Raw genomic sequence first — 13,753 nt, 5'->3', positions numbered from 1 at the left:
TTTGCCATTTCAACATTTTTGACATGTACAATTCAGTGACATTAATCCCATTCATCTTGTTCAACTATCAACACTATCCATTTCCAAATGTTTCCATCCCTGAAGCAATGACTCCCTCTTTCCCTTCCTTTCCACCCCTGGTCATCCTAATGAACTGGAGTCTCTATATACTTGCCTATTCTAGATACAGAGTCCTGGTGTGGCACTGTAGGATAAGCGCTGGACTGCTTGAACCACAAGGTGGGCAGTGCAAACTCACCAGTTGCTTCACAGAAAATCTATACAGGGTTGCTATGAGTTGGAACTGACTTGACAGCACTTAACAAAAACATTCTAGATACGGCATATAAGTGAGATGGTTGCGTGCCCATCCTTTTGTGACTAACTGTCTTCACAGGCTTGAGTGCTTTCAAAGATCTTGGGGTGATTCCAGTGCACATTCAGGGCTGAGAACCTCTGCCTCCTCCTCCCTAGCACAGCAGCCTTATCTTCTGCTCATTACTAGACCTTATTTTCTGGCAATCAGAAAAAAACAAGGCTAAACCTAACCCCCACCCCCCACCCCACCACCAAACCTAACCCAAGGAGATGTTATTTCTAAACACATCTTTGAAAGTTTCTTTGACATATGACTGGCACACCTCTGAACAATTCTAATAAAAACATTGCTCAGTTAACAGCTGTGGGCAACTTTCCTCTTTTGAGATGAGGGTCTAGCAGGCACATTGCTGCCTCTTCTCAGGAACCTTCACCCCTAACCCCACCATGGACTAAGCCTACCTGCTCAGGAGAACTCAGCCCATCGGTCACTCCCTGTCCAACTTTGCTTGAGGTAGTTTATGTCTGTTACCACCACTTGTTACCACCACCGTCTGTCGTACTGCGGTGGCTTGCTGTTGCTGTGATTCTGGAAGCTATACCAATGGTATTTTAAATATCAGCAGAGTCACCCATGGTGGACAGGTTTCAGCTGAGCTTACAGACTAAGACAGACTAGGAAGGATAGACGGACTACTTCTGAATATTTAGTCACTGAAAACCTTGTGAATAGCAGTGAAACACTCTCAGAAAGCACCAGAATATTGAATATTTAAACATGATGAAAAGCATGAGAACATTGTCGGATATAGTACTGAAACATAAAGCCCTCAAGTTGGAAGGCACTCAAAATACGACTTGGGAAGGTCTGCCTCTTCAATCGCAGCTGACCATGATGACACGAATGCAGTAAAGCTTTCAAGACCTTCATTTGCTGATGGGGCTCAACTCAAAATGAGGAGAAACAGCTGTAAACATCCATTAATAATCAAAACAGGGAATGAATGAAGTATGAATCCAGGAAAATTGGAAGTTGTCAAAGATGAAATGGAACGCATAAACATCAATATAGTAGGCATTAGTAAGCTGAAATGGACTGGTATTGGTCATTCTGAATCTGACAATCACATGATTTACTATTCTGGGAATGACAAATTGAAGAGAAATGGCATCACATTCATCATCCAAAAGAACATATCAAGATCTATGTTGAAGTACAACGCTGTCTATGATAGGAAGACCAATTAAAGCCACTATTATTCAAAAAAGCCAGTGAGGATGAAATTGAAGAATTCTACCACTTTCTTCAGTCTGACATTGATCAAACATACTATCAAGATGTATTGCTAATTACTGGCAATTGGAATGCAAAGGTTGGAAACAAAGAGGAAGAATCCGTAGTTGGAAAGTATGGCCTTGATGACAGAAATTATGTTGGAGGTCACATGATAGAATTCTGCAAGATTAGTGATTTCTTCATTGCAAACACCGTTTTTTAAACAACATGACTATAAAAAATGACTATACATATAGCCCTCACCAGATGGAATGCACAGAAATCAAATTGACTACATCTGTGGAAGGAGATGGTGGAAAAGCTCCATATTATGAGCCAAAACAAGGCCAGGGGCAGATTGTGGAACAGACCATCAATTGCTCACATATAAATTCAGGCTGAAGTGGGAGAAAATGAAACAAGCCCATGAGAGCGAAAATGTGACCTTGAACATATCCCACCTGTATTTAGAGACCATCTCAAGAACAGATCTGATGCATTAGACACTAATGATTGAAGACCAAGAGAGTTGTGGGATGCCATCAAGAACATCATACAGGAAGAAAGCAAAAGGTCATTAAGAAGACAAGAAAGAAGAAAAAAAAAACAAAATGGATGTCAGAAGAGAATCTGAAACTTGCTCTTCAGCCTAGAGATGCTAAAGCAAATGGAAGAAATGAGGCGGTAAAAGAGCTGAACAGAAAATTTCAAAGGGTAGCTCGAGAAGACAAAGTCAAATATTATTATGAAATATACAAATATCAGGAGTTAGACAACTAAAAGGGAAGAACATGCTCAGCATTTCTCAAGCTGCAATAGTGAAGGTTTCTATGGACAAAATACTGAATGTTGCAGAAAGCATGAAAAGCAGATGGAAGGAATATACAGAGTTACTGTACCAAAAAGAAATGGTTGATGTTCAATCATTTCAAGAGGTTGCATATGATCAAGAGCCAATGGTACTGAAGAGAAGTTCAAGGTGCACTGAAGGCACTGGCAAAGAGCAAATCTCCAGGCATTGATGGAATACAATACGTGGAGGCACTCACCCATCTATGCCAAGAAATTTGTAAGACAGCTATCTTGCCAACTAATTGGAAGAGATCCATATTTGTGCCCATTCCAAAGAGAGGTGACTCAATGGAATGTGGAAATCATCAATCAGTATCATCAATATCCCACGCAAGTAAAATTTTGCGAAAGATAATTTAAAAACACCTGCAACAGTACATTAACAGGGAATGTCAGAGGTTCAAGCCAGATTCAGACAAGGACGTGGAACAAGGGATATCATTGCTGATGTCAGATGGATCTTGGCTGAAAGCACAGAATACCTGAAAGATGTTTGTTGTTGTTGTCAAGTGCCGTCGAGTCGATTCTGGCCCATAGCGACCCTGTATAGGGTTTCCAAAGAGTGGCTGGTGAGCTTGAACTGCCGACCTTGCAATTTAAACGACTTTGCAGCCTGGCGCATTACCTGTGCTTTATTGACTACATAAAGGCTTTCAATCATGTGGATCATGGCAAGTTATGGAAAACATTGCAGAGAATGAGTATTCCAGAACACTTAATTGGGTTCATGAGTAACCTATATGTAGACTGAGAGACAACTGTTTGAAAAGAACAAGGAATCACTAAATGATTAAAAATTATAAATTGTGTGCATCAGGGTTGTATCTATCACTCAACCTGTATGCTGAGCAAATACAAGAAGCTGGATTATATGAAGAAAAATTTGGCATCAGGATTGGAGGAAGACTCATTAACAACATGTAATACGCAGATGATACAACCTTGCTTGTTGAAAGTAAAAAGGACTTAAAATACTTACTGATGATGATCAGACATCACAACCTTCAGTATGGATTGCACTTCAATATAAAGAACACAAAATTCCTCACCACTGTACCAATAAATAACATCAGGATAAATAGAGAAAAGATTGAAGTTTTCAGAGACTTCATTTTTGCTCGGATCAACCACCAACATTCATGGAAGCAGCAATCAATAAATCAAACAACTTACTGCATTAGGCATATCTGCTGCACAAGACCTCTTTAAAGTGTTCAAGAGCAAAGATGTCAGTTTGAGGAATGAGGTGGGCCTGACCCAAACCATGGTAATTTCAATAACCTCATATTCATGTGAAAAGTTGGACAGATCATTTATACATGTGAAAGGAAGACCACAGAAGAATTGATGTATTTGAGTTTTGGTGTTGGAGGAGAATATTAAAAGTATGATGGAATGCCAAAAGAACAAACAAATCTATGTTGGAAGTAGTACAGCCAGAATGTTCCTTAGAAGCCAGGATGGCCAGACTTCATCTCTCATACTTCGGACATATTATCAGGAGAAGCACATTATGCTTGGTCTAAAGTGGTGGGTTAGGGAAAAAGAGGAAGACCCCCAACAAGATGGAGTGATACAATTGCAACTGCAGTGGGCTCAAGCATAGCAACAATTGTGAGATTGACGTAGGACTAGGCAGTGTTTCCTTAGGTATGCATAAGGTCGCTGTGAGCCAGTACTGACTCCATGGCACCTAACAACAACAATAATGTCTGTTATTGATTGAATTGTGTCCACCCAAAATATATGTTGCAAACTCTAACCTCTATACCAGTGGATACAGGATCTTTGGTGGTTTGAACCTAATAGTAGTCCCTTGAAAGAGAATATTTGGCCATCTTCTCCCATAAATAAAGATTACATCCTAGGAAACCCTATTGGGAAGTTCTTCTATTCTTTCCTATAGGGTCAATGTGAGGGAGAACCAACTTGAAAGCACACAGAACAACAAAGACCTGTGGATAGAATCCCACTGGGGAACAGGATTACTTTGTTAAGTTAATGAGGCCATATCAATGTAGAGTATGTCTTAAATGAATCACTTTTGAGATATAAAAAGAAGAAAGGAAACACAGATGGGGGAAGCCAGATGGTACATGAAAATCGACAAGGGACTGAGGATAAACAGCTGAAAAGACACTGGCACCCTAAATTCGGACTTCAACCTCTGTAGGATAAGCACTGGACCACAAGGTCAGTTTGAATCACAGGGTCAGTGGTTCAAACTCACCAGCTGCTCCTTGGAAATCCTATACAGGTTGCTATGAGTAGAAAGTGAGTGGCCTGCACTCAACATCAACAATCTGTGAGAAAGTCTGTTTCTGTTCATTAAAGTCACCTGGTCGTGCTATTTCTGTTATAGCAGCACTAAGAAACCAAGGCCACACCTGGTATCCATTTCTGGAAGTCAGGCGCTTCGCTTGGCCACCTTGGATGTGCACACCAAGACACCATTGTCAGTCCACAGAGCCATGCGGCATTCGTCTCTCTGGCCTTGGCCATGCTGTTCTTGTTCTTCAGGATGCCCTTTGTGATATCTGCAGCCCCTTCCCTCCCTCTGGCTGCCCACGCCATGCACACACCTCTGCACTGGCAGCTCTGAGTGGCTGAGGTCAGGGGCCTGGTGCATTCTTCTGTGCCTGGCAGGAGCCCAGCATGGGGTGTGACAAGGAGTAGTCAAATGATTAGATGACGGAAGAAAGGAGCCATTGGCCACGTACTCACCCGAATGTGACTTGAATTTGGAGCTGCAGACTGGGAAGAGAATGAACATGAAGTTCACTAAGTCGACAGTTGCTAGGTAGGCACCGGTGAAAACCTGGAGGGAGATGGAAACAATGGCCTGCTGTTCAAACATCTTTTCTCAGCATCTACAGCAGCTCTCAGGAGCTCTGGTAGTGTAGTGGTTACAAATCGGGCTGCAAACCGCAAGGTCAGCAATTGGAAACTACCAGCTGCTTCATGGGAGAAAGATGAGGCTTTCTGCTCCTGTAAAGATTTACAGCCTCAGAAACCCTGTTCAGGGTTGCTATGGTACTTAACAACAACAACAACAGCAGCAGCAGCTCTCGTCCTGGGGGAGGAAGGGGAGGTCTCCTCTCACACGACCACTGATGTAGTGCTTCTACCTCTAACTAGCCCAGTGAAGCTTCCCATCAGCCCTGAGAAAGGCCATTTACCATCCACATTTGATAAGGAGGAGGTGCTTAAATGACTGACCCCAGATGCCCATCAGCACAGAGGGATGAGAACCCAGCCCTCCACCTCCTATTGTACTCACTCTATCTACTGCTGGGTATTATGCTTTCTGTGTAACTTTGGCCCAGTCACTGAGCTTGTCTAGATCTTCGTTTCCTCATCTGTAAAACAGATCATGAAAATGCCTTCCCCAAAGACTGTTAAGTAGATAACATACCCCAATACGTGGAAAGTGCTTAGAACAGCAACTGAAGGAAAGTACACCAAAAGACCAAACCCCCAGCCCTCCAGCTGAATGTGAATTCCAGTGACCCACAGGACAGAGCAGAACTGCCCCATCTGTAGGGTTTCCAAGGCTGTACATCTTTACAGAAGCAGACTGCCACGTCTGTCCCCCACAGAGCTACAAGGGCATTCAAACTGACCTTTCAGTTAGCAGCCAAGTACTTAGTCACAGTGCCACTAGCGTCCCTTGTGGAGGAAAGCTACCTATAAATACATTAGCTCTGATGACAGTATGTTGTTGTTAAGTGCCGTCGAGTCGATTAGGACCCATAGCGACCCTGTATAGGGTTTCCGAGGAGCGGCTGGTGAACTTGAACCGCCAACCTCGCAGTTCAAACGGCTTTGCAGTCTGACACATTAGCCCACAGCGCCATAGTTAAAGACATGAGTTCTGCAGCCTGAATTCTGGCACTGCTACTCATTAGGTGAGTGACCACAGAGGAGTTGTTTAACCTCCCTGTGGCTCAGTAAAGAGCCTGGTGGTGTTTGTGAGCTGTTAACCACAAGTTCAGTGGTTCAAATCCTCCAGATCTATTCTGTCCTATAGGGTCACTATGAGCCGGAATTGCAGTGGGTGGGTGCCTTAGTAAAACAAGGGCAATGACAACGCTCATGTTATTGGGTGGTGTGAGTATTAAGTGAGTTATTAGACAAAAGGCCTTTTGTGCCAGGTATTAGTTAAAACAACAACAGCAAACCCTCTGCCGCTGAATTGGCTCCGACTCATTTATAATGTTTCCAAGACTATAAAGCTTTATAGGAGCAGACAGCCTCATCTTTTTCCTTTGGAGCAGCTGGTGGGTTTGAACTGCCGACTTTGTGGTTAGAAGCCCAATGACTAACCCATAGTGCCACGAGGGTTCTTTGTATTTGTTAAGTACTTAATAAATATTGTTATTGTTATTAAGTGTCACTGAGTTAGTTCTGATTCATAGTGACCCTGTCTCTGAAGAGCAGCTGGTGGGTTTGAACTGCTGATCTTGCAGTTAGGAATCCAGTGCTTATCCTACGGTGCTATACTTCTAGAACTGTCTAAATTCATGTTCCCTTCTTCACTTCTTCCCGGGTGGACAAAGACCAGGACCCATCCTGTGACGTACCCCTGCAGTGTCCCTATATCCAGCAAGTTCCTTGGGACCTGTGCTTTGGGGTAGGGATCCTCTACACAGGTTTATTTGAGGGCTTAGTCTTTGGAGTAACTCCAAATCAGCTCCTCACTTGCTCCTGAGCCCATGTTGCTGGTAATGGTGGTATACATTGGAGTCAGTTATGACTCCTAGAGACCCTGTATAGAGTTTCCAAGGCTGTAAATCGTTATGGGAGCAGAAAGCTTCCTCTTACTTTTGTGGATTGACTGGTGGATTTGAACTTCTGACCTTGCAGTTAGCAGCCCAATGCATAACCTATATACAACCAGGGCTCCTTGAGCCCATATTACCACCTGGGTAAAATTCGGCCACATCTGTATGAGCTGGGGCTGGACTCAGGGCTTTACGACAATAACCATGACTGTCTACTGAGCACCTACCATGTTCCAAGTGCAAATATATATATAGTATTTTTAATGTATTTATATATATAATGATTTAGATGATAAGGTACAGCAGTGAATAAAAGTAACAAAAAAATTTCTTGTCCATGTGCAGCTCACATTCTTTGGGGTCAATATGCAATAAGCAATAAACATAATCAAGAAGTGAAGTGTATAGTTGTTTAGGAGGAGTGGGTTATGTAAAAAACTAGAGAGGGGAATTCAGGTGTGCTGGTGGTAAAGGTAGGGCTCAGTTTTAAGCATATGGTCAAAGGAGACCTCACTGAGATGACCTCTGTGCAGGACTTAAAGGAGGTGAACAGGGAAGCATGTGGCTATATATAATATATATATCTGGAAAAAAAAAAAAAAAAAGCATCAAAAGTGCAGCAGAACTCAAGGGCACGGGCCCTGAGCAAGACCATGCCTCACATGCTGAAGGAACATGACAGAAATCACTGTGCTTCAGCAGAGAAAGGAAGCGCCAAGCCTGAGCCCAACGGGGCATACCTGTGGGCCAGACATACCTGGATGGTGAGCTGTCTGGCCAGGACAGCCCCAACAGTGTCACACAGGCTGGTCAGGAGGCAGCACGCAGCACACAGTGCTGACTGGTCCTGTCCAGGTTTCTTTGTACATCTCAGGGAGAGAAGCCTGGGAGACAGACAACAGTGTGGTCAAAACAGGAGAGGCAGGTGTCCGAAAAGAACAATCATGACTTTGTATCCTTACAGAGAATTTCTGCACCACATAATCAGCAGTTATTTCTGAACTTTTCTTAGTTTCTAGACAGGACAAGAAAGGGTCAAAAAGACTAGTGAGCCTCTGTCAACATCCACAGCAGGAGTCAGACCTCAGGAAACACATCACCTCTCTAATGAGGAATGATCTTCCACAGACTAGTCAGTCCCAATTCAACGACCCACCACTCAGCACTGACAAACCAGCTGGCAGGTTTTATTTTCTAAAAGGAAACAGGAGGGTTATAGCAGAAACTTAATCACTGCAGTTAAATCCGTGTCAGATTACTCAATAAGCAAGGTAAGCACGGGATGACCTGTGCTTACTAAAGGATCTGCAGTGAGCAATTTTACATTTTTTTCACCATAGCAGATTCTGCTGCTAGATCTGGCTGACATAGGCCTCTTTCCCAACTCCACAGCACCTTCCTACAAAATCAAAGCCTCTTTTCAAATGTATGATCCCTGACAGGCACAGAGTATCCAGTAAGCAAAGGCTTACTGGTGTTTATTTATTAATCCGTAGTGAACACTTTCACATGGATTTCCGCCCCAGAATCTGTCCTAGCTCACGTCTGGAGTCAATGGGAAAGGGATAATCCTAGAACCCAGGACGCGTGGTTTCCAGCCCAGGGCTCCATTCATTGACCACCCAGCCCTCTTGCTGGCTGGCAGCCCAGCTTCCCTGTGTGCGGAATCCGGAAAGAAGTATTCGACTTCAGACTAAACGTTAGTTTCGGTCCTAGAATTGTGCTGCCTCTAGCACGCTCACTTCCAGGCGAGAGTTACATAGAGGAGGATGATCGCTCCCCATTACCCTTACTGCAGACCCGGTGTCCCACCCTCGCACTGCCCGGGCCCGGTCCCCATTACAGCGCGTGGGCGGCGATCCAGCAGGAGGAGGAGCAGATCCAGAGGCCGAAGGAGATGCAGACGCGGTGGTGAGCGAAGCAATGGTCCAGGTAGTCCCAGTCCCAAAGCACTGGCGCGGGTGCGGAGCTGGACACCTCCTCCATGGCTCGGCTCGGTTTGGAACGTCCGACCGACCCAATGTCCGAGACTCCCGCGTGGCCCGGACCCGGGCGTCGCTCCCCAGGCCTCGGGTAGCCCCGGGCTGGGTGACGGAGGACCCTGCTGCCCCGTGCCCCCTTCTTGGGTTCCGCTGCAGTCCAGCTGAGTGCACCGACCGCGGCCGGAGATGGGCGCGCCCAGTTCCGCGCTCCCGGGCGCAGGCAGTGGCCGCCAAGGCACCAGGGAAAAGTTTCCGGGACCGCGGCGCTCCCCACCCTTCGCGCTATTGTTGGGGGTCGGCGGTGTGGAGGTCGCCCCCCAGCGGCGGGAGCCCAGAGCAGCTTACACACAAAGGCTGCGGCCCCAGTCTCCGAGACAGCAAGACAGCACTCGCGGCGCTCGCTCCTAAAGGACCCTTTCGTTGCCACCACTACCCCAATGCAGTGTCCAGAGCTGGGCAACGGTGCTGGGCTTGGGGAGGGCGGAGTCCTGCCGGCTCACCGTCAGGCACGTCCATTCATTAATTAACATTTCTTGAACCAAACAATACACATACTTGTACCTGGTGCTGTGCTTGGGTGCTGGGGATCTGAGGTGAGTGAGGCCTGCAATTAATCTTTACAGGGTGGGAGGCAGGTAAGAAGGAAATGTATCACCAATGGTCGTCCTCTCTCTCTCTCTTTTTTGAAGCTATCTAAGAGCCCTGGTGTGGCCGCTGTGGGTTTATGTGCTGGACTGCAAGGTCGGTTTGTCTGCAAGGTCAGTGGTTCAAGCTCACTAGCCGCTTCTCGGAAACTCAATACAGAGTTACTAAGAGTCGGAACTGACTCGACGGCACTTAACAACAAGGCACCCTCACAACTGGACCAGTAAATAACATCATGTTAAATGGAGAAAAGATTGACGTTTTCGAAGACTTCAATTTCCTCAAATGCACAATCAACATTCAGGGAAACAGCAATCAAGAAATCAAATAATGTATTGCATTAGGCAAATGTGCTACAAAAGACCTCTTTAAAGTGTTCAAGAGCAAAGATTTCAGTTTGAGGACTAAGGTACTCCTGACCCAAGTCATGATATTCTCAGTAGCCTCATAGGCATGTGAAAGTTGGACAATGAATAAGGAAGGCTATAGAATAAGGAAGAATCAGTGCATTTGAGTTATGACATTGGAGAAGAACACTAAAAGTACCATGGACTGTCAAAAGGACAAACAGATCTGTCTTGGAAGAAGTATAGCCAGAGCGCTCCTTAGAAACCAGGATAAGACTTCGTCTGACAAGATTTCGTTTCTCAGACTTTGCCTATAATCAGGAGGGACCAGTCCATGGAGAAAGATGTCATGCTTGGAAAAGTGGGGTCAGTGAAAAAGAGGAAGATTCTCCAACAAAATGGACTGACACCGTATCAGCAACAATGGGCTTCAACATAACAGCTGTGAGGATGGCGAAGCACCAGGTAGTTTTTCCCTCAGTTGTACATGAGTCTGAACCTACTCATTTAACAACAGCAGGGTTGGGAATACTGGGAGGGAAATGGGAGTAACTGCTAATAGATACCAGACTTTTTTAGAGGTGATGAAAATGTTCTAAAGTGGCAATGAATTTACTAAGAACTATTGAATTGTACACTTTAAAAGGGTGAATTGCATGGTATGTTAATGATATCTCAGTAAAGCTGGTATTTTAAAAAGTGAAAAACAAAGGAATGATATAACTATGTTCTGATTGGAGCCAAATGTTAGACCTTAATAGGAGTCCTGGCAGCATGCAAAGCTTAAGCGTTAGACTCAAAGATTAGTGGTTAGAATACATTCATGGCTCTGTGGGGAGAAAGACCTAGTGATCTGCTTCCTGAAAAAGTTGCAGCCAAGAAAACCTATGGGGCCATTCTACTGTGTCACATTGGATTATTATGCTAGAAAAAGACTCGAGGACACACAACATTACAAATATATCGGGAAATGGAAATACTGTTTTCGAGAAAAAGTAGCCCTGTGTGCCTGAAGGAAGTGTAGCTGGACAGGAAGTGATGGAGTCTCACAATAACCAAGGTTCCTTGTTTGTGGTGACCGGCTCTAGGGTGAGGTCAGAACCCTTGGCTTGAGTGATTGAGTGAGGCACCTTGTTGTTGTTGTTGTTAGGTGCCATCAAGTCAGTACTGACTCATAGCGACCCTATGAACAACAGAACGAAACACTGCCCAGACCTGCGTCAACCTCACAATCGTTGCTACATTTGAGCCCATCGCTGCTGCCACTGTGCCAATCCATCCTGTTGGGGGTTTTCTTCTTTTTCTCTGACCCTCCATTTTACCAAACATAATATTCTTCTCCAGGGACTGGTCCCTCCTGAAAATATGTCCGAAATATGACTTCCAAAGAGCAGTCTGGCTGTACTTTTTCCAACACAGATTGGTTTGTTCTTTTAGCAATCTATGGTACTTTGAATATTCTCCTCCAACACCATAACTCAAATGCATCAATTTTTCTATGGGTTTCCTTAACCACTGTCCAATTTTCCCATGCGTATTTTGTCGTTGTTAAGTGCCATCCAGTTTGGTGCCGACTCATAGCGATCTTATACACAGCAGAACAAAATACTGCCCGATCCTGGGCCAACCTCATTATTGTTGCCACGCTTGAGTCCATTGATGCTGCCACTTAGCCAATTCACCTCGCTGGGGGTCTTCCTTTTTCTCTGACCTTCACCTTACCAAACATGATATCCTTCTCCAGCAACTGGTCACTCCTGACAACATGTCTGAAGTATGAGAGATGAAGTTTGGTCATCCTGGCCTCCAAGGAGAACTCAGGCTGTACTTTTTCCAACACAGATCTGTTGGTTCTATGGGCACTTTCAATATTTTCCTCAAACACCACAACTCAAAAGCATCAATTCTTCTATGGTCTTCCTAATTTACTGTCCAACTTACACATGCATATGAGGTTATTGAAAGTACCATAGTTTGGGTCAGGCACACCTTATTCCTCAAGCTGACATCTTTGCTTTTCAACACTTTAAAAAGGTCTTGTGCAGCAGATTTGCCTAATGCAAAACAACATTTGATTTCTTGACTGCTGCTTCCGTAGTGTTGATAGTTGATCCAAGAAGAATGAAGTCCTTGACAACTTCAATCTTTTCTCTGTTGATAAGAATGTTGTTTATTGGTCCAGTGGTGAAGCTTTTTGTTTCCTTTACATTGAAATACAATCCATACCGAAGGCTGTGCTCTTTGATCTTCATCAGTAAATATTTTAAGTCCTCTTCACTTTCAGGTTGTATCATCTGCATATCACAAGTTGTTAATGAGTCTTCCTCCAATCCTGATGCCACGTTTGTCTTCATATAACCCAGCTTCTTGGATTATTTGCTCAGCATACAGGTTGAATAAATTTGGTGAAAGAATACAACCCTATCGCACACCTTTTTAAATTTGAAACCATTCAGTGTTCCTGTGTTCTGTTTGAACAACTGCCTCTTGGTCATGAGTACAATTAAGTGTTCTGGAATACTCATACTTGTCAATGTTGTCCATAGCTTGTCATGATCCACATAATCAAAAGCCTTTGCATAGTCAATAAAGCACAGGTAAACATCTTTCTGATATTCTCTACTTTCAGCTAAGATCTATCGGACATCAGCAATGATATCCTTTGGTCCATGGCCTCTTCTGAATCCCGCTTGAACCTCTGGTAATTCTCTGTCAATGTATACTTGCAGCTGTTTCTGTATTACCTTTAGTATAACTTTACTTGCATGGGATATCAAAGAGATTGTTCAATGATTTCCGCATTCCGTTGGGTCACACAGTCTAATTTACCGTTGGCTACCATTTCCTTTTGGTACAATGACTCTGTGTATTCTTTCCATCTTCTTCTTCTTCTTTTTTTTCTTAAATGTTTTATTGTGAATTCTGTGATAGTTTACAGGGGAAAACATTAGTTTTACATTCATTCTATCATATATTGTCTCATTGCCATGGTTACAATCCCCTCCATGCAATCCTTCCCCAGTACCCCCAGGTTTTCAGCACACAGTCCGTCTCCCTCTCTGGATCTAAAGTCTCCAGCTGCTCCATCGCTCCCCGTCATCATCTCTGGCTCCATTTCAGGCATCACCGCTTCTCTGGGTAGGGTCCCGCCGCTCTCTGCTCTTCTCCCTTGATGGTCCTAGGGACCTCTGCTCTTAGACTGAAAAGTTAATCACTCCCCTCTTTGCTATAAAACGTCTGCCTTTACATTTCTGACCCTCACTATCAGTCCTGATAACAATTATTCACTATTGTATCACAAGAGACCCGTCTGCATTTCATTGCATCAGCCCTGGCTAGTCAAATTGAATACTACTCACTGGAGATTCTACCTTCCTCCAGGCCCTCTGGATCTAGGTTCCCTCTTGTCTTTCCATCGTCTTTTGATGCTTTCTGCATCATTCAATAATTGGCCCAGATAATCTTTCAATAATGAAAGTCGAGGCTTGAATTTTTTCTTCAGTTCCCCCAGCTTGAGAAATGCTGAGCGTGTTCTTCCTTTTTGGTTTT

The 13,753-nt window shown here is 44.2% G+C and overlaps 1 protein-coding gene across 1 annotated transcript in view; it reads right to left on the bottom strand.

The window, feature by feature from the left end:
• TMEM44 (transmembrane protein 44) overlaps window positions 1–9,222 on the bottom strand; it is a 71,300-nt gene extending 62,078 nt beyond the window's left edge. The window contains exons 1-3 of the mRNA XM_006873147.1: window positions 9,074–9,222; window positions 7,988–8,114; window positions 5,171–5,264 (exon numbers count right to left, since the gene is read on the bottom strand). Of these exons, the coding sequence (XP_006873209.1) occupies window positions 5,171–5,264; window positions 7,988–8,114; window positions 9,074–9,216 (364 nt within the window). The 5' untranslated portion in view covers window positions 9,217–9,222. The remainder of the gene's footprint in view (window positions 1–5,170; window positions 5,265–7,987; window positions 8,115–9,073) is intronic.
• Between the last annotated feature and the right edge of the window lie 4,531 nt (window positions 9,223–13,753).

The sequence above is a fragment of the Chrysochloris asiatica genome, unplaced genomic scaffold (genome assembly GCF_000296735.1).
Source record: "Chrysochloris asiatica unplaced genomic scaffold, ChrAsi1.0 scaffold00224, whole genome shotgun sequence".
Classification (NCBI taxonomy): Eukaryota; Metazoa; Chordata; class Mammalia; order Afrosoricida; family Chrysochloridae; genus Chrysochloris; species Chrysochloris asiatica.
This window is presented reverse-complemented; position numbering and strand designations above follow the sequence as displayed.